Source organism: Xiphophorus maculatus, chromosome 9 (genome assembly GCF_002775205.1).
Source record: "Xiphophorus maculatus strain JP 163 A chromosome 9, X_maculatus-5.0-male, whole genome shotgun sequence".
Taxonomy (NCBI): Eukaryota; Metazoa; Chordata; class Actinopteri; order Cyprinodontiformes; family Poeciliidae; genus Xiphophorus; species Xiphophorus maculatus.
Window position 1 is genome coordinate 6,989,731 of NC_036451.1, and position 24,587 is coordinate 7,014,317.

Here is a 24,587-nt window from a genome sequence, read left to right on the forward strand (position 1 = left end):
CACAGCAACGCTCCATTAGTTCTTTATTGTTGGAGTAAATGTATATAATTTAACAACAAAAAAAAGCCTCTAAAATATACAGATAACAGCTGTTGATTAGCAATATGATCAGTAAATAGAAAGTTAGAAATATTAACAAAATAATTCAAGTTTTGTTCGGGAAATATTTACACGTGTTAGCAGTTTGCTGCTTGAGGAACCAGTTCTGGAAAGAAGCCGGGTTCAAGTGACGACCGGTCAGCAGCGTCTGAAATGTGCCGTCCTTTAAGGAGAACCGCAGGAGAACCGGCCCGGTTCCCGACACGGACATACCGCCTTCCGGTCAGGCGGTCCAATCTGGAATCTGCAATTCAACCTAAACATGAGCTACAACAGTCAGCTGGTGAGGCAGGGAGGGTCTGTCAGTCCTCGGACAGCAACCTGTGGAAGTGGTCCTTCCTCTTCTTCAGAACCTCCTGAAAATCCTCCTGGAGAAACAAAAAGAATCTGACCTGTAGCCACGGCAAGAAAGGCAGATGTTCAGTTCATAACAGCTGAGAGGGTGAAGAGGTTGATAATTTAATCAAAAAGAAAAAGAGATATACCCATAAGCCTTTTCTTGAAGAGTTTAAGTCGCTTTCACACTAGCTCTGTTCAGTCCGCTTTAATCAAACTCTGAAAGAAGGTCCGGTTTGTATGGGGGAGATGTGAACGTGTAATCCAACTCTGATGTGGACCAAAACAGCGAACGCTGGTCCACCTAAAAACCTTAAGTCTCAGTTTGAGTGAATATATGGATGACAGGAAGCGGACTATAGCGCAGAGGATTCTGGGTAAATACAACCAAAACAAATGTGAGTCTAAACACCAGCGGGAAAAATGGCTCATTGTTAAATCCTGCAACCGCTAAAATCTGATGCTAATCCATTTTTGTTTACATTTAGTGAAGAAAGGAAGTTCTGCTCAGTGTCTTATTCAGAGGTTTTTGTGTCGTTTCCTTCAGTAGTTCTTGGTGCAGCGCCACCACTGGTGAGGAGAGGAGCAGGTTTTTCATTTAGCTGAACCTCACCAGCTGAAAATGTAACGAATGTTTGAGCCCCAATCCAACCGAGTTTACTGAACTGTCAAGAGTGAAAACTCTTTTAAGCACACTTTCATTTCCTCCAATGTTTCTAGGTTGGAAATGACGTTACATAATTGTTCTGTTAACTCTGGCCAAGAGTTTGGAAAAGAACAAAAACAAACCAGTTTTTAAACTCTATCATAGATAAACAACAGCCTCAGTCTGCAGCAGCCAGGGTTATTCTTTTCTTTCAGCAGCATTTTACAAACACCAGAAAACAGATCCAAGCAGCGGCAGATGTTACAGTAATTTTAAAAAATGAAATTAACTCCAGGAGAGTTTCAATTGCTTGTACCAGGTGTATAACTTTAACTGCAGTGATATGGATGCCATAAGGTAACTATGGACCATCAATGCAGACCACTCACATTCCGTCAACATTTTTTTTTTTTACCAACTGCTTTTCTTCTTGGAGGCGCTAAAAATGGTGACGAATGAGTGGTCAGCACTGATTAAAAAAATTAAAATTACTGTAACATCTGCAACATTGTATTTTACTTATCGTCTGTGGGTTACATTATTTTAGCCTTCAATGATAATGTGGCTTATTTAAAATCTAGTGAGTGTATTTTGTCCTTTTTTCAGTGTAAAAGGAGGATAAATAAAAGCATCTGCCAATACAGCAGTCAGAAAACTTGTCATAATTGTTTCTCTTGATATTTTGACTATTAGTCTTGATGATTATCTATATGAGTTTTAGTTTGGAAGGCCTAACAGCCATCCCCCTAATCTTTAATCCTTCCATATTTTCTTTATCAGATTCAAGTCAGGATACAGCTGCACCTCTCTAAAAGTTTAAAATTAATTCCAGACATAAATAGATAAAATAGCTTTTGTGCCATAAACAAGCCATTAAGAATAGATTTATACACACAAATTATTAATTTTAGACTAGACATACAAACTTAACTACTTAGCCTGCAATGCCTTAATGTGTCCACATGAGGGCAGCAGAACTTTCTGTGCTGAAACTCTTTAATGAGCAACAATATTTTTCCTTTAAGTGCAACTTCTAGAGGAATAAAAGCCCAGGATTCTAACTTTAACACATATTTTTGTAATATTAGATGATTAAAGATGACCTACAGGAGCTGTTAAATGTTTTATGGTTATTTTCGCCTGTGGCAGAGCGTGTTTCTTTGGGATAAATCTAGGGAAAGAAAAGCATCTAGAAGCAGACTTACCGCTGGAGCCAGTCTCTCCATGTATGAGACGAGTTTCTGCAGCTCTTTGTCTTCTGGTCCTCCAGACCAGCTCTTAATAGGTATCGTGTTCATCAGCTGGAGAAAGGAAAAAATTATGAGAAACAAAGAAAACACTAAACTAGTGAGGAACAAGTAAACCTACAGAGGGTTAAAATATCTTATTTTAATTGTAAAGGAGGACATAGAGGAAAATTTGTTCAGAGACTTAAAAATGAGATCTTATTGTGATATCCTCTGGCACTCTTTGGTGTAGATGTTGTTGCAGAGGGACGAATCACAGTTATGAGTAATAGTGGAGTTTAAAACAAAGCCAGATGACAAAATGTGGCTTCATCCTCACTGATGTGTCAATATTTAATAAGCAGGTTGCTGGTTTTTTTTTTTAAAAACATTATGTTTACAGCTCAATCAGGCTGTGTTACAGCGAGAAAGAGCAAGACATCAGCGGCTAACAAGAAGGCTGAACATCTTGCAGCAAAGTTGCTCTTTTATTTGCTTTTGAGGTTTCAACACTGAGCCGTTATCGAACATGTTGAATGTGGAAATGTTGGCAGCTTTTCGGAAATCTAAGAGTTATAGTGAGCAGGAGTGTTTTAATTAGTTCTTAAAGAGAAATGGATTTGCGAAAACCAAAGCTCAAGAGTGTATCTTTATCAAAAAATTAAAAAAATCTTGCTGCACATTATGAGAGAACCCCCCCCCCACAACATTTTACTGCCAAGCTAAAGAGTGCGATATTAAGTTACCCCAGATTTTTCTGACTCTTAATTTATTCCAGTTTCCCTACAGTCGTGTTTATCTGCTAAGTTATTAAAAATAAAGTACTTCTAGATTTTTACTCCCACTGATGACTAACCAGACATCTATTTGTTTACATATTGTAAAAAGAGTTATACTTCTTTAGATATTATCTGCATGCATGGCATTAACACACGGTAACCTCCCAAACATCCAAACAATCCTTTGCAGTTGAAATATTAAGTTAATATATTGTGCAGTTCTACTCTCTGATAATTAAATAAATTTTTTAAGCTATACAGTTTTCTGTGTAGTAAAGTTTCTCACGTGGTATGGGTAGGTGTGCGGTGCGTTATCCAGAACGACGGTTTTCGTCAGGTCTCTCCCGAGGATGCTGAGGTCCTTGATGTAGTGACCGAGGACGCAGGCGCAGTCGTCCTGATACAGGCGGTGTCTGAAAAAAATTAAAAAATCAGAAGCAGCTCAATGGTAACTTGTAACAAAGCAGAGAAAAACAAATAAACTATCAGCAGCAGCTCTGAAGGCGACGCACCGGAAGAGTTTCTTCTGAGGGTCGAGGATCTCCAGGATCTTCTCAGCGTATTCCTTCTTTGCACAGGTGTAAACAAAAAGCTGGAAATCACAGGAAGCTGCGGTTAGGAGTTTGTAACTGATTTACAAAGAGAAACAGAAACTGTGAGTCTCTCAAACCTCGTAGATTTTTGCCATGGCTTGAAGAAACTCTCTCACATGTGGACGCAGGATCATGTACACCTGTTGAGAGGAACAAACACTTCTTTATTAAAAAAATCATGAAAAATGACTGGTGTTGCATGAATTGCATATTGCCTTATGCGAAGCTTTTACTTTAAACTTTCTAGTAGCTCTGAATCATTCCCAGGATTTCTCTGTGGCATCTTAATGTTTGGGTTACACAAGCATAAGGGAATTCTGGGAATGTTTGGGAGTGCTGCATTGTGGGTGTAAGGCATTATTATCAAGAAAAGGCAAAGAAATCTTAATTTTGTTGTTTTCAGTATAGTTTTATGCCAATACAGACTTCTGTAATTTTTTTCCTACAAGCCGATTCGATTTTAATCAACCAGAAAACATAAAACATACAAAACTAAAAAAAAAAAATGTTCCAGGTTCTCTGATAGAATTATTTGTTCTGAATCCACCCAAAATTTAATGAATAACAGCAATATTAACCCAATTTCTGCATCAAAGCATGTCCACAACTGATGCCTTTTAAAAATAAACTGACATTACAAAATTGTAAAATATTTGTAGACAATAAATGTTGGGAGTTTTAGTTTTTCACATTTAATGAACAGCTGGAGAGAGTGAAAATTATACAATTATGATTTTAATCTCGGAGCTTCTTGCTTTAGTTTGTGCAACAACAGACCTAAATGTTATTACAAGATTACAAAAATGCAACTTTTCTAGAAAATGTTTGTTTACTAAACAGCAAATTTCAGATTCACCAACTCGGCATGTTCCATAAAACCGTCCGTTGTGAGCCACATGTAGGATTTTATTTATATTTTCCTGGTTCAGCTCACCTGAATCTAACCAACAGGCTAACAGGAAGCTAAAACAGAACCTGGAGCCGAGATGAGAAACTCATCGAGTCATTTGTTGGAGCATCAACTAAAGAAGAAGGTGGCAGAGATTATTTACCTGGTATTGATGATCCTGGAATGTGGTATAGAAAGTATAATCTGCTTCTTCGATCACATTCAGGGAACTGAACATGAGCGTCTCCTCCTATTCGGGAAACAAAAACGTGAATCGGTCTTCATTTAAATCCAGCTGCTGCCATAACACAAATGGTTAGGACTAAAAATAAAAAAAATGTCATTGATATTCATGTTTATTGTTAAGTCTCTACCAATATGTTGCTCTTTTCCCAGAACCTCCTAACCTTTAATGCAGCTAGCGAACCAAACCAAATGACACTGAATGGATATCGTGCTGGCAGCAGAGTTATGTTTAAATCAGGTTGATTTCTTTGGTTTGGTTTTTCACCTCCGGATTGCTCCATCGCACTAAAACGTCTCGATCAATGATCCGACTCGCTGATCCAGCAGCTGCTTCAGCGGTTCACAAGTTTAGGGGAGTTAATAATTAGGGAGCCGAGCTGCAGCCTCCCTTCTCTTTAAAGTCGGGGATAATTAGCTGCAGACGGGATAATGAACAGCTGCTTTAGCTCAGATAGTTTCTACACGCAGCATAAAACTCACATCTAAATAAACATTTACTGTTTATATGATGAACAAATAAAATCCTTCTCAGTCTTTGGGACTAGGAATTAATTAAGCAATTAATCAGATTAATTGTGATGAAATGATTATTAAAATAATCAGCAACTAAGTTAGTAATTGATTATTCGTTAACTGGAGTTACAGACACATTTGCTGAAATCCAGTACCAGAACCAAAACTGTACAAAAAATATGTACATTTTGATTTTAAGATGAAAACATTTGTAAATGTGTTCAACCCAAAACCTCTCAAGTGAGAGTTTGAGCTTCACCTGGCTCAAATTCTCTAAAAATTAATCTGTCATTAGGCACCTTTTGTTGTCCATAAAGCGCAGATCTATTCACAGTTTGATGTTAAAGTATTTCTTATCTTCAGATGGATCTTTTCTACAATTCTGATCAAAACGACACTAATGGAGATCTAAGCTGTTGCATTATGGGCAATGAAATGTTTATTTTCTTGTTTAATAAAGGAATTAAATTGCTTATTTGCATTTTTGATGAAGCCAATTAATTAAAAAGATTAGCCAATTAATCATCACAATAAAGTGATAGGATCCAGTTGCTAAATTATTTGTTAGTTTCAGCTCTACATCATACTAGGATTGTTTTCCAGTTCCAGTATTTATCCCAGTTTGGTTCTGGGATGAACATTAGTGCATCAGAATTGCGGTATGACTGAGCGTACCAAGTCCACCACCAGCGTGGCCTCCGGAGTGCTCCGGGTCTTTGGCGGGATATCTCGGAGACACGGTCGGGAATGCTGAGACTGGGACGGGATGTTCTTGATAAAGGTAAATCTGAGAACACGATAATAAAAATGCAACACATAAAAGCAGGAGAACATATTTACATTAATGAGGGGACTGGAAATCTAGCTTTTGTTAAAATGAGAGGTTTCCTCTTCCAGAGGTAAAAACAAAAAAAAAAACAGAGAGGAGGAAGAAGAACGTACGGATCAAAGACGTCGTCGTCCTCATCTCCAGCCAGCAGGTCGATGGAACCGTAACCAAACACTCCTTGTTCTGGGCTCAGCAAAACACTGTTGGCAGTTTCAGGACATTTCATATCTGAGCAGAAAAACAAAGAAAAACAGCCTGAGACGACCCGGCAGGAGCAGCGATTCACTACAGCAGGACTGGCAGAGGAAGCTCAAAAGGTATGATGAGTTTTTTCTTTTCTTTTTATTAAATTTTATACCGTCCCGATCATTTATTTATCTTTAATGTCAGATTTAGAAAGCTGAGCTAAGATGTTAAGTTTACTGACGATTACACGCAGAGACCGCTGTTTACATCGGAGAGTTCCAACTGGGCTTGTTGCCAATCCAAGATATTACGGATGGTTTAAAAATTGTAAATATAGTGTAATCACACTATTTGTCTTTAAAATATGTAAAGATGAAGAAAAGTGAATAAATCCTAAAAACAGTGGAAGGCTAAGAGCTCATACAAAAAAAGACTTTGACTAATTTAGAACAAATCCAACTGAAATGTTAAAAATAAAACGGACTGGCAGGACTTTTTTTTTTTTTTGCACATTTCTCACCGTAACATGTTTCTCACTATACAAATGATGAAGTAATTATTCACACCAACTGCTCAGACATAGACATTTCATTTAAAACTGTGATAAATATAGTTTTCTGTTTTAGCCAACGCAGGTGGTTTTCTGACTAGCTGTTAGCATTCAGCCTTCACATTGACTGAAAGCCCTTCTCCAAAACCCGCTGACACGATGCCATCTGCTGAAGTTGAGGAACTGCTGCTGATTACCAGAAAAACTCTTAATGATGCAATCACCAACACACAGCGGTCTGAACTATTTGCTCATTGTTGCTCGGTCTACATTCCTGTTAACTCAATAAATCAATGTTCCTCGACTGCTGTTCATCTTGTGTGATCGCATGGCGTCACCATGCAGTGGAAAAAGTTAAAAACTGAATCCAAAAGATTTGCTGAAAGCAGCAGAGACCATGAGGCTGATGGAAATGACAGGAGCGAAACTAAAGGACTCTCTGATCCTCTTCACTGTTTCAGGTCAGAAGCTGAGACACCTACTCTCCTTGCTGGGAGTGAGGAACCGCACGATGGGCGGATAGATGTTTCTGGCCGTGGAGTTACGAGGAGACGCCACGTCGATCTCCGACAGAATGCGCTCATGGTGCAGTATGGGCTTGAGTGGAGTCTTGAAAGCCAAATCTGGAAGACAAGAAAAGGATCGGTTAGGAAAGAGGATTTGTAGATTAAGCAAAATAAAAAACTTAACGAGTGTAACCTGCTGATGGAGATAAAACACCCGATTCTCTGTCCTCAACAGCGATGGCCCTCGGCCGCTTCCTTGCCCGGCCACGAGGCAGCGGCCGCCTCTTCACCGTAGGAACCTCATCTTCTGGTTGGTGAGCCACAGACTCCTCCTCAACCTAGTCACAGGTGAAATAAATAAAAGCAGTTATGAAAATTAGTCTCATTCAATCATGAGATCAAACAATTTAGTCTGTGGTGGCAAAGTTTGGTAGATGTGAGAAATTCAGAAAATCTAACTTTATTTTCACAGATAAAACCACCTTGATGATCCACTGTCAGGGTTTTCCCCAGTGTATTATAAGCCTGGTGGGCCTCCAGGCTTTACTTGTGCCCCCACCAGGCTAAGCATTGCTCATTTATTTAAAATGTTTTCATTTTTTAAAATACTTTATAGTTGGTGATCAGGTGTTAATCTTCCAATCTTTCAATAATACATAATTATCAAGTCATATTTTAAAATTTCCAGTCAACTTTAAAAAATGTTTCAACTCAAAAACATGGCAGGCCGCTGGATGAACGACTGGCCTATAGCCCATTATCTACATCATTATTTAATATTATGTTTTTAGTTTATGTACTTCTAATTCTTTGTAATTCTTTTTTGCAATTCTAGTTTGAGCGTTATGATCTTCCCCTGGAAAATAGAGCTGTAATGGTTGTTTTATTTATTATGATGCACGAGTCAACTTTTCTTTTTTTCTCAAGTATTGAAATTGGCATCATGACATTGTGATTATACCTTTTGCTGGGAGAAGGTTTTTAAAAAAAATCTTTTCAAAATGAATTTTGTATCTTCATGCATATCTACAGATTAACTTCAATTATAAACAGCGTTGTTATGATTAATCTATGAGCTTTAGCTGTCCAAATTATTACTAGAGACAAGAATGAGCCTTTATCAAACCAATATTGATTCCATGATTTGTTTTAAGACCAAATGTCCTGAACACAGAGCCTCAAACACTAATGTTTAGTTGATGAAACCAACACTTTCTTAATAGCACCACAGCAACTTCTACTCCACATAATGAACAACAATAGCTAATGACAATAGGCATTTTTTTCAAATGTGCTCATAAAAAGCACATTTAATGAAACCTGAGCATTAAAACATCAGTTGGTGGAACAAAAACGTCTCATTTGGGTTTTTAATGAGCAACATCAGATACTAAACGCTGAGGCCTGATCCGCCATTTCTGCTCTCAACCATCAAACCAGAGTAAACTCCTGGCAGCGGCTCAACCCTCATTTGTGTTTGCAGCGTGAAACACGTGTGTTCTGGTGACCTACTTTCTCCGGACTGACTCTTGCATGCGACCGACTCTGCGTTAATCCAACACAGACTCAGCGCATCCGTCCTCTAAAAGCCATCATTATTTCAACATTTTTACGACAGGAAGAGCTAGTTTTGTTAGTAAGGCACGGTTTCAGCATCAAACTAACTCAAAGTGCTTCACATGACTGGAAGAAATATAAAGGAAACGGGCAAAAAAAACCTCTACATTGCAGTGGCAAAGTAAGAGAAAATGATGAGGCTGAAAAACAGATGACACTTTATGATGTTCCAGTTGTTATTAATCAAATGGAAAGCTAAACAAAAGGGGTTTATACTCAAACCCACAACATCAACACGTTGATATAATTCATAAAGTCCCACAGTACTTTGTAGAAGTCTGTGTTTTGTTTATTAAAACATTTAAAAAATAAAATCTCTATTACTACTAGTATTGATCTTAATTTGTCCCTTTTCTTTGTCTTAAAGAAGGACATAAGGACTAATTAGGGGTTTGAATCAGCAACCACCAGTTACAAATAAATCCATCTCCTGAGCCACTGCCACCACGGCTTTAGTGTTATTTTTAATATCAATTTATTTATCTATAATCACCCAGATCCAGATTAAAGTCTGACCAAGTTGCTACAGTTCTAGAAACACAAACGGCACTCCTATGTAAAAGTGCCACCAAATAGGTTGCTCAGTATTTGACCTCTGACCCCTCAATGATTACTTCTAAACACATTTAGGAGCTTCACTCTGTGGTTGAATAAAATACACATACCATTTACTCCTCATTGTGCAGAAAAGAGTATTCAAACTGCCTCTGTGCAGTTATACACAATACATTTATTGGCATAAATCTAAATCATTATTGTGACATTAGATGTTGACATAAGTAAGATGTGACTCTATAAGAAAGGAACAAACAAATAAAGAGTTTTGACTAAAAGAAAGGCAAGGAACTGGAAGATTTCACTGTATTTTGCAATTGTCACAGCATGGAGAAAATTTTTATTTTGTCTAATATAAACTAAAACCATAAAGTTAAATATGATTTTTAGATAAAAACACAGTTACGGCAAGCATGTGTGTTAAATAGGTGGCTACCTGAGCAGATAGATTGGCTTACTAACTACCTAATATCAGATTGTTATGCATGTATAAAAAAACTGTCAGAATATAATTTAATTTAGGTCAGAAGCACTTGGGGAAAAAAAAGCTAATTTCACAAGAAATTTCTGAATCTTGCTTTTGATTTAGTACTGGTAAGAGGTGTGCAATGCCTTAAAAAAAAGAAGATATATATATAGTAAAAAAAAGAAAGAAAAAAAAATCTAGCTTTCGTCCAAGAATTATTCTGATCCATACACATTGTCCTTCCGACGTGACCAACTAATCTTAGAAAGCAGAAAGCAATTAAAAAACATCGAAATGGTTTGACAATTTTAGTTTTTACACACAATATTTTTTATGCTGTACTGTGGTTAGTTGTGGGAAACTTCCGCCCTGATAGTTTCATTTTGAGCTAAACGGTATCTGAAGAACAGATGTTTGTCAATCCGAAGCCAACCTCAGCACTACTCTGAAACAGCGCCTCCTACCGGAGCTCTGAAAATGCCAGCGTTCTATCCACAGTAAAAGCTGATTAAATTACCTTCGTGGATAAATATTTACTACAAAACTTTTAAAAATCTGATCGGTGACCCAATATCTCTACTTCTGATTGACTGCCGTTAGGGGCGATTGGTCGTCATTCGTTTAGGCCACCTACCGTTCAGATGCTGTTTAAACACCAGATGCTAACAGTAGTTAGCATTAGCACCGTCTGCTGTGTTGAAACTAGCAAAACATCAGAACATTTGAGCGATAACTGGATATTTTACCTGAAAACTGTTCACTGTTGCCACAAATATGCTCAGTGTTACTAAAATGAAACAACCGTTTTTACATCGATGAGCTACCTTGTTTGGTAAGGGGCTTTCCGTCTCCGTCGTCAAACGGCGCGTTTGTCTCGACCGTTGACGTGTCCTCCTCGGCGTCTCCGAAGCAGCGGTGATCGTCCTTTGAGACCTAAGTCTCATTTTTCCTTTTCATGCAAGACTCCTAAAGCATCTAAACTGAAACTCTTCCGCTGCACTGTGTTGCCTTCGGGCAAGCGTTTTAGTTCTCCTCCTCCCCGCCCACAACTGGACGTTTACTCGGTGTAACCACGCCCCGCTCATCCCCGCGTCTTCTCGAATCAAAGAGGAGGAGCGAGTTTAAAACTGCAGCGGTGCCTTCGATTCTCTGTTCTGGACGGCGCTTGAGGGCGGTGCTTAAACAATAGAACTAACCACTGTGAAATAAATCACGTGTTCTCTGTTTACGTGTGCCGCCAGCGTGGACTGGACTGCACTTATTCTACAATGAATATTTTATCGAGTATATGGTCAGAAATCTATTCTTTAAAATTATTTTATTTCTAGGTTGTTTTTATAGACTCCTTACAATTTCTGATAAAACTTCAGACACACAATTTTTCTTATCTACACCTTTACTGTATTGTAGTATTTTGTAATATAAATATCGAAAGGATAGAAGTGTTTTCTTTTATTAGACATAAATATTCAGCCATTCTGAAAATTTTCCAATTTTGACCTGTTCTGTTTTGTATCTTCATTCATTGTTCTGCTTTATAAAACGGCATGTCACTTTTAAGGAAAAAAATCTAAACATACAGAACCTTAAGGAAGCATTAAATCGTTTAAAAGTATTTTAAAAATGATTTTCCATAGAACACAATAGGCAATTAAAAAAAAAACTATATTACACACATGGTGTTTGGCTTTGTGATTAATCTCTTTGCCATTTTACAATTTTTATATTAATAAAAGAGGTTAAGTATGCTTGTGTTTCAGTGAAAATGTTGACAAATAATCTTAGAAAAACATAACACATTTCTGTTTAAAATAGTTATTTAATACTGTAATTATGTAAAATACCACCTTAGGTATGTTTACACTCAGTAAAAGAGATAAAACAGCTGAACTCTTGACCCTCATCAGTGAGGGGGATCAGATGGCTCAGCGTTGCTGCAGGAGGAATTTTATTGGTTTGGGAAGCATCGCTGCAAATCAATGCCAAGTTCAGCTTCATGCCATTCTGAAATATTTCCGTTATAATGGGATTGGTCTCTTCTGGTGTGATGAAAAATGGGAATCGGATGTATTTCAGTCATAATAAGGAAATGTTGACACACTCTACAAGGGAACATATTTTTGAAGAATATTGCGCCACTGTGCAGCCCGCAGTTCAAAGTCCTTTACATGAATTAGAAGGAAATACAAACAAAACCGAAAGAAAGACAACAAGGTAATAGAACTACACATTGGTTCCCCATGTTTAATAAGAACAAGAATAAGTTGAATTTATAAGCTGGTATCTGTAAAAGCTGCTAGCAAATTCACATAAACACTTATTCTGTGGGTTTCTCTGGATTCTTCTTCTGATAAAACTAGATGTTGGTTCTCCATGTTTGGTAAGATTAATAAAAGCACCTAAAAATATAATTTATTTTCCTGTAAACTGACAGGCTGGATAATTCAATTCAATTAAAAAAATACAATTTTGACCCCAAAGGGACATTTAATGTGGATGATGATGTTGTAGGGAAGAAGGATATTAAAACCGTGTTCGCTGCCATTTTTCTTCCAATCTGCTACTTTGTGTTGGTTTACCATAGAAAATCCCTCAATACATTGAAATTTTAATTAAAAAAGTAAAAAGGTTCAAAAATGCAATTACTTTTACAACTGTGCAGAAGTTTGTCGTTGACATAAAAACTAAGAATCAAACTTCTGCTGGAAATCAGGACAATAAGTAAATAACACCCACAACTTTGTAACATTTAAGAATTGTGATATTTTATTAATTTCAGATTCAAATAAAAGTATTCACACAAACACATATTGACTAAATAGGCAAGAATTGCTCTCCACCCTTTCAGAAAAATAGTGAAAAAAAAACAACAACAACAAAATAAAACAGTTGCACCCCCTGCAGCCACTCCACTGTTGCCGTGGTTACCGGGAAACGTCCCATTCATCAAAAGACGGTAATCATTTATAGAAAAACAAAAAAGGAGGGGCAAAAAGTGTCTGTGTGTGTGTGTGTGGAGGGGGACTGGGGGGGGGTAAATAGCACACATCATGAGAGCAGACAGGAAGATCCACAAACGGACTAGCCATACTAACAGTGGTACAGGAAGTGGTACCTGTTGTGGTACTCGTAGTAGTTCGCTGTTCATCTGGAGGTTTCCTGTTGTTGGAGCTCAATTAGACCGAACAGCAGAAGAGTTACGAACGTGTAACAGTAAAAAAAAATAAAAGAAAAAAGGAAGGAAGGGGGACGCATACGGAGGCGTCCAAATGAGCCTGGGAGTAAAGGGTGAGAAGACACCGGAGTTGAGGATTACCAGCAGCTCATGTTTAATCTGATGTGTTGGAGGTAATTTCATACCCTGATGTTCGTCCTCGCGCTCTCCTCCCACTGATTAATAACATGAGTCCAAACAGGGTGAAAAAAAAATGCATCAAACTGGAGGTAGAGGTAGATTTTCCTGAGAAGTTGTAAGACACAACAGACACGCCTTGTTTCCGAACTGAAGAGACTCAAAGACACCCGAAGATCACTCACTCTTTTACTCACTCACGCACACTCTTCTCTACAATAATCACATTATTATCAACATAATCATCGCTGGATTCATAAAACTGCTCTAGAAGTAATCTCTGTGTGCCTCGGTTTCTAAAAGCATGCCAAAAAAAGAGCAAAGAAACAGCAAACAAACAATATAAACATGATATAATCCATAGCCCTAAGTAAGCCATCTATTAGAAATAATCTATTTAACAAATCTTAGAAATACAGATTAATTCATATAATTGTCACAGCAGAAGGCATCTTGTTGTTTTTCATTTTCTCATGATGGTTTTCCCTGCCCACAGTCCAACCTGATGGAGGTCAAATCAGTGATAGAGTCCAGTCAAAAAGCCCTGAACCCACCTCAACCCGTAAAATGTTCCAACTCGGCGGCAACGAGTGGGAACAGGATGCCATTTCCAAACAAGATGCTGAGGATCTATAGTTTGATTTATTTTTTAAAAATCTACAGCTTTGGTTGGATGAAAAGCAGCTCTATTTCACCAACATCTGTGCGCAAGAGACCAGGATGTTAGCTTTAACAAAGTGGATCTGCTGAGACGGACGTTCCAGTTTGTGCAACAGCATCAAAAAAAGCAGAATTAAGCAGCGACACCAAAAACTACCAGAGCGTAACTTGAGACGACGAAGTAAAGATGGCAGGAGCCACCTGAAAGCTTCCCGAGTGGAAAATAAAAAACAGAAAAAAACAGTTTTGTTTTGTGTGCTACTCATTTAAAACCAACGTGCTTATTTATTTATTTTTGCTACAATTTGGCTCCAGTTTGATCACAGCTACACTAAAACAGGACGCCTGGTTCCTGTAAAAAATACCCAGACAGAGCTGGAAGAAGAGCGACTGCCTGTGTAAGAGTTTGAGATTTTTCTGTGGTAGTGTGCGTCATAATGCTCCTTCACACATTTCTACATAAACACACTTGAAACACTTGGAAGATATGAGGATATGGTCAGAGCTCGTGTCGTTGAGGTAAATGCGACATGTTCATTTAGAAAGCTGATTGTGCATTGTAATAAAACCTTCCACTCGGGGGCGCTCTTGCCACAAAGGCTTTAAGGCTTGAAAGTAAATTTCCTGCTCTCCTTGCATGACTAAAAATGGTTATTGATTAAAGGAGAGAGTCACATTTAAGCAGATATCTGATTGTCTGCGGTTATTACAATCTCTTTAATGGTCTTTGTGAAGCAAGAAAAAACATTTTGATGAGGTTTTTTCTGCTTGAACGACAGGAATCGTCGATGAGAAGCCGAGTTCCTTGAATCAGGGCTCGGCTTGTGGCTGAAGGGATGTACGAGAGCTTTTTTGAGGTTTTTTCCTTTAGAGGTATACAGTGTTGCCTTAGAATTGTCTCCTGATTGTCGCAACCACGCAATAAAAACAGAGTAAAAACAGAATAAAAACGCCAACCCTCCCTGAAAATACTGCCATTCGCCGAAAGAGAAAGGAGCTGCAGAGCCTCCACTGTTCAAATGCAAATATCCCTCAGAAGCAGTCAATAGATATGCAATAAACATGGATCGACTGGCTGGGGGGCAGCTGCTTTACCGCTGCCCTGGGAGCTGAAAGGTCAAAGGGTGAAATCTAAAAAGGCAATGTTGATCCTTTAGATCCAGATTGATTGAATTTAGTTTTCCTTCCCCCCTCGCAAACATTCAGCCGAAGCCTTGGCTCTTTTTTTCGTTTTTTTTTTTTTGATTGTCAGCAACATGGGATCTGCAAAAACAACAACCTTTGCTTTCTGTGAGAATTCAGACGGATGCATCTTATTTATTTATCACAGCAGAAACGGTTAAGAGGACAAAATATCCCCATCGATTTTCCCCACGTGGTTTTTGGTGTTAAACTAAAATAAATGCTTTTTACACGGAACTAAATAGACAAGTTAAAAGTATTTTTCATTAAAAAGCTACTTTTTGATCATTATTTTGAATGTCTTGGTTGAGATTTTATTTTGTATTTTTTCTGCAATCATAGTTATTTTTCTAAAATGTTTACGCCAGCTTTAATGAATGGGTCGTTGGATGTTTGGAGATTCGAATCAAATTAGGAAACGTGATCAATAGAAGACGAATAGTTTCTGTTTGACCTGAGGCTCCTTTTTAAAAAGATAATTTAATTTGTCAGAGCCTTAAAAATACAAAAAGAGTCCATTTGCAACAACGTTCTCTGCTGGAAAGCCTAATTTGTGCCATCTTTTAAAAAACGGGTCACTCCAGATCATCAAACCCAGAACAATTTCTATAAAATAAATAACAGTGGAGCATTTTTTTTTTACTATTTAATTTTTTTTAAGTTGATAAGGGTGTAAAGGAACAGATGGTTATTTAGTAATCCATATTTGTATGGTTCCTTTGGGTTTAAATGTGTCTGAACTATTTTTAAAAATGTCAAACTGGAGGCTAATTATCTAAAAATCCCCATATATACAATTAATAATTAATACATTTGAAAGCAGAACTGCAGAAAAAGGGGCAAGTTGGAGTCACAAAATCGCCATAAGTGACACCAAAAGGGCCTGAGTCTTTGACAATTCATTAAAATTTTACATATATTTGATTAAATACTACTTTTAATAAACTTTAGACATTTTACCAGAGGAATAACAGAGTTAAAGACAAATAGTAAGTGTATTATATAAGGGAACATTTCCTTTAAATTACATATATTATCATATTTTAAAGCCAAACACCCTAAAAATCTTAAAAGTATAAAACTTGAGTGACTATTGCCCTTTCTATCTGTTTTTAAAGAGAATATATAAAATAAACTAACTGTAGAAAGACTCTTACAGTAAGTCCTCAGATATTAATGTGCTGAAAGCTACATTACTATAGAGTATACAACTCTGTTATGTGGAGAAAAGTGAGGCTTGCATGGCCTGTGAATGTAAAGCATTTTGGTGTCTGAGCTGCTTGGAGGAATGGCAGTGCAGGGTAACAATGCAGGTCAGAATTGGAGTAAAAAATCAAATGTTGTCAAAATTTATTATTATTTTTCGTTTTGGTGACTTGGAAGGAAAACATGGCTCTACATTCAAAGCAACCAGACAACATTTTTCCAAACTTCCTCCATCTCACTGGATAAATCTCTGTTTCAATATTAATTTTATGAACCCAAACACAAACTGTAATTTTTGCCATACCTGTTTTGTATTTGGTGGACGTTGGGTTTTCCGATAATGAAGTCATATTTTGTGATGCATTCCTGACTGCTCTGTGTTTGCTTTTTTCTTGTTCTCAACTTTGGACCCATTCTGAACGACTGGGTCGAAACGTTTTGAAAATTATGCTAAATGCTCTTGAGGATTGTCTAAACTGATTAAATATAAAGTTTTGATCGTCAAATGTTAAACTGAAAAAGAACTGACTTAAGTTTAAACATTTTGTTTAAATCAGGCTACTTTAAATACAATAAAAATGTAAAATTTCAATTCTTTTTCACTTAAATTTCTTATGAAAGGGGTTCTTTATTTAGTGTGTAGAGTAGAGTGCTTTTGAAAAGTGACCAGTGTTTGTTTAGCAGCTGGTGGTGATTTCCCACAGAGAAGCGAGTACAGGAATCAAAGCCCTGACAGCCATCTGGTGATATTTGACTGAACAGTAAAAAGTGATTAGGCGGAGGAGCTGCTCACTCTCTGGTCACCTCACGCTGCGTTAAGGCCTCAGAACAGAACCAGCGCACAAAGCCTGATTTAGGGCTGAGTAACGATCTCCAACAGCCGACAGCCCAGAGAGGAAACGCAGGTTCAAGTTCAAAAAGCTAATCGATTGAACTATTTCAAGATGCGGAGACACTGCTAGCTGCTACGGCGTGCCTCTTCAGTCATAAAACCGACCAGGTTCGCGCCGATGATAAGACACAAGCAAACACGTAGAAAGGTCCAGATCGAACCGCAGCGGCTGCACAGTTTGAGGATCACAAAACATTCACTGCTGTAACGTCGATGGAGAAGGCGACATCCATGTCACAGCGCAGGATAAGAAGCACTTGGATCAGAAGAAGCGCAAAGACATGAAGAAAACAAGGCTGAACGGAAAAATGAAAAATAGAAGCGTCTGTAATCAAGATTACGAAGAGCTGAAGATGCCTGTCGGGTTTCTCCTGAGGCCCACATGATTGTCCGTGTGAGTTTCAAAGAAAGCAAAAGGATTGAGTGGACTCTCAGATCAGAAAATTGCTTCATTTCTGATTGAAGGGGCTGAAGCATGACACAGACCTGAAGAGGCAAGAGGGTAAAATGTCGAAAGCATTGCTCTGTCCAGTGTAATAGAAGACAGCTAAAAATCACACAAAGCAAAGAGACACCTGAGAAAAATCATAACGCGATATTTTAGCTAACGACGAACCTTAAACTGAGCGCCGTTCTGCTCCAGAGAGCCGTTCTGGAAGCGTGGCGAACACGCGTCTGAGACTGGCCACGTGAAAACATACAGGACGAGCCGCGGCCGACTCTGGAAGAACGAGCGCACAGACAGACAAACAGCAACGTGCAGAAAGCATGCCACATGGAGTCTGGATAAGAGCGATAATACAGCAACAGTCCTGCGGGTGAGCAGAAGATCCCTGCAGGTTCTTCTGCTTCACTTAAGACTGCCATCAGGACCAAACCTGCACTTGTTCTCCCACAGGGCTGCCACGTTTATAAGGTTATCTGGTTTTACAACAACATTAGGTCACAGCCACACAATGTTTTATGCCCTGAAGAGAAAAAAAAAAAACATACCTTTTAAAGCTTTTCTGATTAAAAATAGAGGATTTTCATACTTCTTTTTTCATAGAATTCTTAATATATAGATTACTTTTCCTGCAATGAGAGGATTGTTAAAGGTTTAAACAATAAAACACAACAAAGAGAATAACAATAATGATAATAATGACAATGAAAAGTTAAAATAATAAAAAAATCTCTCCTCTTTAAGATATAATATCATTGTCAGTCAGTAGCTGTGTTTGTGTGTGTAAACAATGCGTTAGCCTACCTAGTTATTATCTTCTCTGTTGTTCTCCAATAATCTGTACATTTATGCAGAAATAAATAATTCACAGGTTGTGCACAAGTTTTAGCATATACTGGCTCTCAGTTGGGATTATTTCTTTTCAAAATCCTTTTGGCGATGAAGAACAAAAGAGGTGAGTTTGTGAGAGAAAACCTGAGATAGTGTACTTCAAGTGAGCAGAGTTTCAGTTTGTCTTTCTGTACTGATGATGGTTCTTCTCTTCTTTTCTTTTTGGCATAGATGATGTAGAAAATTAGGTTGCTTTTTGGCTTTTCTTAGCGTGGTAATAATAAAAAAAAAATGGGGGGAAGTTTGTTAAGACAGCTGGTTGCTGGAGGCTGAGGTAGGTGTGTTTTGCTGCTGCTGCTGCTGCTGTGGAGCAATACGACTGCTGACAGACTTGTTGGAGAGGGACGACACAGACGCACCGGACGAAGCTGACCCTGCTGCTGCCTGAGCGAAAAGGACACCTAGACAGGAAATTGGGCAAAAGGAAAACCAGCAATCACTGTTAAAATCCACAGCACATCAATTTAAATCCAATTTCAAGACTTATGAGTGAAGAAAATAGTAATATTTCACTAAAAACAGGAAACCAGGGGCTTAATTTGCACCTTATAAACTTTATGTTTTTAAAGATATAAATCCATAAAATCACTCTAGATGTCTTTGATGGAGGCAATTGGTTACCAACATGCACTGAAAAGATAGGTAGAAAAGATTATTTATTCATAGAGCATTATTTTAACTCAACAATTTCCTGTCATAAAAGATTTAATTGTAAATGTTTCCTTTGGACGTAGATTGACACTGTAGCACCATCCTCTGCAGGATAAGTGATTAGTTCAGGTCATTCTGATGTCATGATGTTAAATAAAATTAGTCAAAGTCGATATGTTTGCAAAAGGCCAGACCTCTGAGTTGAGGAGCATAAATGTTCAAATAGAAATATGTTTTTGGTTTTGAAAAATAGAGACTAAATGGGCAGTAAGAGGGAAAAAAAGAGAAAGTTGTTAAAAAAACTAAAAAAAATCCAAAATTTCCTTTTACTTTTTACCGTAAGTAACTCCTTCTGTAGTGAACCTGAGACAATTTCTAATATATTTGGAGAATACTAAGAGACAGGATGAAGGAAATAATTAGTGGTCATTGTTTACTAAAATTTAAGGATTGTTTAAAATCATATTGGGACTCTGTGTTAAGAGACTTAAATCACAAATTCAGATCAGTTAATCTCAATATTTTCAAGCAAGCGTCAGCCTTCTTTGTTACTAATATTATATTAGCAGCTTTGATAGTTTTCTACATTTCTGAGGCACATAAATTAATGATGATTTTAGTTTGTAGTATTATATCTCCAGAGATATGCAGTCTCTAGTCAATTAGTTATTTATAAAACATACAAAACTAACTAAGGCACCTGGCCTTAAACAAACATATATAGACATTTTTATAAAATGTGGTTGTCTTAACAGTGATTTGGTAAAAATATTTCTAATGTGAAAAATAAAAGCAGCAAACAAAGCTTTGAGCTGCTTGATCTCATTTTAAAGGTTTTAAAGGTTTAGATTAGCTCTTTGTTTAATCAGGTGGGAGTGTTTGCTTGATGGTACACATTTGCATCAAGAGTACTAGACCTTAGCTTCATGCAAAGAAAAAAGGAGTGGTCACCTGACATCTTGTCTGTAAAGTGGAGTACAGGAAGAAAAGGATGCATTCTGTTTCTAAATAATGAAACAACTATTCTGTCTGAATAATAATAAATAAAGTTTCTCCATTAATTGAACATGTGATTAAACAAAACAAAGCAAACAGTTTTTTGAGAGATCCTCAGGTTTAGGGGATGTTAACAATTTAAAAATTTTCCTTAAAAGAGATTTAAGTTTGTTTGTTGTTTTCACAACCAACAACTTTTGTGTTATTAATCTAAAGCTACATTAGCAGAGGTTGCCAAAAATAAATGTGTTTTATACCAATGAGATCTGGAAAAATGTACTATTTTGATGCCGTTCTCGAAATCAAAATCTGATTGAGTCTCTAAAGATTTTAACATCTATCAATCTGAATATCTTGAAGGTAAAGGCTTGCAAAGAGAAGACAACATATACATTGTCTCCCAATATCAAATTATGAGGGGGGGGTAATGACAAAGGAAGGAAGTGACGCGCTGTACTTCCTGTATGGCATCACAGAGGTACTCACCAGTGTATACCACTCCATTGAGCTCCACTGACATGCTGATGCTGTTTGTGCCGTTTGTGGTGAGGTTCAGAGCCGACTCTTGCCTGCCATCTGCCAGGAAGACAATAGGTTATTTTTTTATAATAATCTTTTGTCCAAACAGTGTTAAAAATCTCACCCAAAAGACACAGATAGAGTGGAGTGCACAAGTATTTATCTTCGCAAACAAACACATTTTGTGCGATCTGTTTTTAAATCATCTCTATAAGAACATTTCTGTGAAGTTTTATCGCTTACTGAGAAACAGTTTGCGTGTTCCATCAGATAGTCAGAAACCGAGACGAACCTTTGCTATAAGATCAAAGATGCCGCTTGCACATAACAATCCCCACAAAGAAACACACACATGTAAGGCATGTCTGCATGCGTGCTGCTCCTATAAGCTAAACAGGTCAACATATAGGCCTGCTGCTAGCGCTTTCCTTACTGCTGCGGTTTGTGGTGACAAGAATGTATTGAGATGGCAACTGAAGCACAGAGGGAAGACGGGTGAAATCTACAAATCATACACAATGAAAGAGAGGAAAAAATGATAAAGGTGTGCTGCAGTAAAAACAAAAAGGTAACCTGATGTGTATCTATATCTATGTTTGACATAAAACGCTTTCCAAGATGACCGTTTAAGTCAATAAGGTCATTTTAACTAGGGCTGCAACTAATGACTAATGATAATCTATCAATTATTCTGACGATTATGTAATATATAATTACATATTACAGAGATTTTTCTGTCTTTTTTTTTTTTTACAATATTGTCTTAACGGTGACCTATTATGCTTCCGTCAACAGGTTAGGATAGTCTATGGGTGATACAACACATGTTCATTACATTTTTTGAACAAAATGATCCAGATAATCAGATTTTCTGCTCAGTTCTGTCTGTTTAGAATTTACAGAATGATCTGTTTTAGGGCGTCTTGTAACTTTAAAGCCAAATTAGCTGCTTAAGTCAACGTTCATATTCACACATGAAAATGGCTGCAAACATATGCGCAATTATACAGCCATACATCTTAGAAAAGCATTAGTAGAGCCGCCTGCACAATCAACAAGAACGCAACAAGTGGTTTCTGGATGGTAAGTCAACAACAAAACACTCGTCTTTTCCAGCAGCCATTGCACAGAGCATACAACAATAAAACCACCGGACCAAACAAGCTGGAGCTCGGTTGGGGTTGCTAGATAACGGGTTGGACTTGGGTGGGGTTGCTAGGTAACGGCACAGAGCCCGTTGACTGTGACCCAACCCTTCAGGAGGTTTTTGAAATGGCTCATTTTAAAAACACTATAATATTGCCAGAAAACTCCTGAGTCTATTTTTATGCACCTGGGCTGTTTTTAGAAGCAGTTGAGATTCAAATTGAAGTACAAAAACATGCAAAATGTTAATCTTGTAAAATGCTTTATGTGCCTACATTTAACTCAAAATGTAAGCAATCAGAATATTATCAACAAAAATGTTTATACATATGGTTTAGTGTGTTTGTTATGTGTTTGTATATACATCAGACTTTCCAGAAACTGATAAAAACAAATATTTCTCCCATTATTATTCTGTTATTTAGCAAATTATTTTGGTAGCATATATTCACATAGTTAAAATAAAACATTTCTGCTTGTGTGGAAACGCTGCAGAAGGTCTGCTTGCTGCGTTCGGCACCTTGATTGTTGATGCGGATGTTCATGGGTATCTGAGCCGTCATGGCCAGCAGGTTGTGCTGCAGAGCTCTCTGCAGCAGCCGGTGGTGCTCCTCCGCAGGCAGAGCCATCTTCTTCTCCGGAGGCTCACCCGCCTCCAGTTTGTCCCTCAGCTGCTCCAGAGCCGCCACCTGAGCCGCCATGGCCGCCTGGGCCGCCGCCGCCGCCTGTACGGCGGCCACCGAGTGGCCGGGCATGGGACCCACCGGCAGACGAGGAATCCCGACCCCTGGCAGCGGCTGGCCTCCCTCCTCTTCTGGTCCGACACAGAGAAAATCGGCGTCAGATAAAATCAAATACATTGAAATCCGTCTTTCTCAAACTGTGAGTGCGCTGGCTCCCCCTAGTGGTTCACAAGGTACTGCATGTAAATGACCGTTTATGTGCCGTGACGTCAGCTCAAAGTGTGACGCTACAGCTAGCTTACCAAACGATCGTGGCTAAAAACAACAGTGAATAAGTGGATTAAAAACGGGTCACTGAAAAAGAAGAACTATAGATACCGATGGAAAGGAAACAAAGCCAGGTTTACTTATATGATCGGAGGAAGTCAAGTCATACCTGCAGAGTTTTGATGTACCGCTCACGAGCGATTCGATTCTTTTGAACGCCGCTATGCCGTGAACGAGTCTCAGTTGGTGAGAACTGTTTTTTTTTTTTTTATACGACTCTGCTCGCAGGTCAACAGCTATTGTTGTTTTTATTTTTAAAACAATACAAATAATTATATAATCTGATTTAGTATATTAATAATGTCTTGTGATAGGATTCTACAGTCATTGTTGGGTAGTAGGAAGGTACATTTACTTGAGAAACTTGGGGGGAAAAAATACTTTTAGGAATATTTTTACTAAGCTGTACTTTTTACTTGAGTAATTTTATTATAAAGTATTACTACTTTTACTTGAGTAAAATTTCTCTATACTCTACCTATTGAGAGTCACTTCACCAAATGAAGAATAGAATAGAATAGACAGGAATAGAAGTACTTTATTCATCCCAGCAGGGAAATTACTTCGCAGTTACAGCATAGAGACAAGACAAGAGACAAGACACAATAACAACATCCAGGTGTTGAGTCTGGAGTCTGGCTGTGGCAGAGCTGATGACGTCACAGGCCACCGCTGCATCAGCTGATGGGGGAATGTAAACAGCGATCAAAATGGCGGACGTAAACTCCCTCGGTAAATAACACAGCCGCATTCCCACAGTCAGAAGTTCAATGTCCGGGCTACAAATCTGTTCCTTCACGTTAACATGACTGGGATTACACCACCTCTCACTCACATAAAGTGCAATCCCGCCGCCCCTCTTCTTCCGACTCTTGGAATAGTCCCTGTCCCTGCACCAAGGAAAATCCAGGGACCTCCACGCTGTATTCCGGAATAAGCGAGTGCAGCCAGGTTTCCGTGAAGCAGAGATACTGCACTCCCAGTACTCCTTCTGGGTCCTAACCAGCGCAGTGATTTAATCTGTCCTATTTCCCAAAGACCTCACGTTCCCCACAATAATCGCCGGTATCACTGGCCTGCGCCGTCTCCTCTTCTACCTCCGTTTAGCTCCAGACCCGCAGCCCCGTCGTCTCCTCCGTAACTCCTCCGGGACCACAGGCCTCTCTCCGGGCAGAGGCCCACACAGCGCAATCAGCCGTTCACGCGAGCAAACAATGCCTCTACTCCACTCGGCGAGGTTCTCCGCAACCAAGAGTATAAAAAGTAGCAGAAGAACGCGGAGAACATCGACAGAACCACATCCAGCCATTGTAGAAAGCCCAACTGATGATCCATGGGTTCTTCAAGCACGGATCCTTAATCGGTTACAGACACAGACAAACACACACGACGGGAGCTGCGTCTGCAGGCAGCCAGCTGCGCCGGCGCCATCTTGACATCCTCCTACAGAACAAGATCATTTTAACCAAAAATTCACCAGACGCAGACACACCCACACACGCCGTATTTGCTAAAGTTATATTTAAAGAAAAAAAAAGATTTTTCTATTTTCTGATTTTGTTATTTTGTACTTTTGTTAATAATGTAAATTATTACATTTC

General features: G+C 38.3%; 2 protein-coding genes across 3 annotated transcripts in view; both read right to left on the minus strand.

The window, feature by feature from the left end:
* Positions 1-6: 6 nt before the first annotated feature.
* LOC102217597 (CTD small phosphatase-like protein 3) lies at positions 7-11,114 on the minus strand. The gene is made up of 11 exons (XM_005800852.3): positions 10,861-11,114; positions 7,592-7,736; positions 7,375-7,515; positions 6,270-6,384; positions 6,003-6,114; positions 4,732-4,818; positions 3,757-3,819; positions 3,599-3,678; positions 3,373-3,499; positions 2,287-2,382; positions 7-467 (listed from the first exon to the last, which is right to left on the minus strand). The coding sequence occupies exons 1-11, from the start codon at positions 10,978-10,980 to the stop codon at positions 402-404; spliced, it is 1,152 nt and encodes a 383-aa protein (XP_005800909.1). The 5' UTR covers positions 10,981-11,114; the 3' UTR covers positions 7-401.
* A 1,661-nt stretch (positions 11,115-12,775) lies between these two features.
* Positions 12,776-24,587, minus strand: part of arid3a (AT-rich interaction domain 3A) — a 75,821-nt gene continuing 64,009 nt past the window's right edge. Inside the window, exons 7-9 of one of the 2 annotated variants that reach the window (XM_023339832.1) lie at positions 22,497-22,787; positions 20,798-20,887; positions 12,776-19,065 (exon numbers count right to left, since the gene is read on the minus strand). In XM_023339832.1, coding sequence (XP_023195600.1) covers positions 18,911-19,065; positions 20,798-20,887; positions 22,497-22,787 — 536 coding nt within the window. In that variant the 3' untranslated portion in view covers positions 12,776-18,910. Of the gene's footprint in view, positions 19,066-20,797; positions 20,888-22,496; positions 22,791-24,587 lie in introns of both variants that reach the window. The other variant, XM_023339831.1, reaches the window with a different exon arrangement.

Bases quoted from the DNA above. Each gene is read 5' to 3' on its own strand.
- LOC102217597 (XM_005800852.3), bottom strand. From the start codon at position 10,980: ATGAGACTTAGGTCTCAAAGGACGATCACCGCTGCTTCGGAGACGCCG. The intron at 7,516-7,591 runs GTTACACTCGTT...CTTGTCTTCCAG, and splicing joins TGTTTTATCTCCATCAGCAG to ATTTGGCTTTCAAGACTCCA. The intron at 6,115-6,269 runs GTACGTTCTTCT...TCGTGTTCTCAG, and splicing joins GACGACGACGTCTTTGATCC to ATTTACCTTTATCAAGAACA.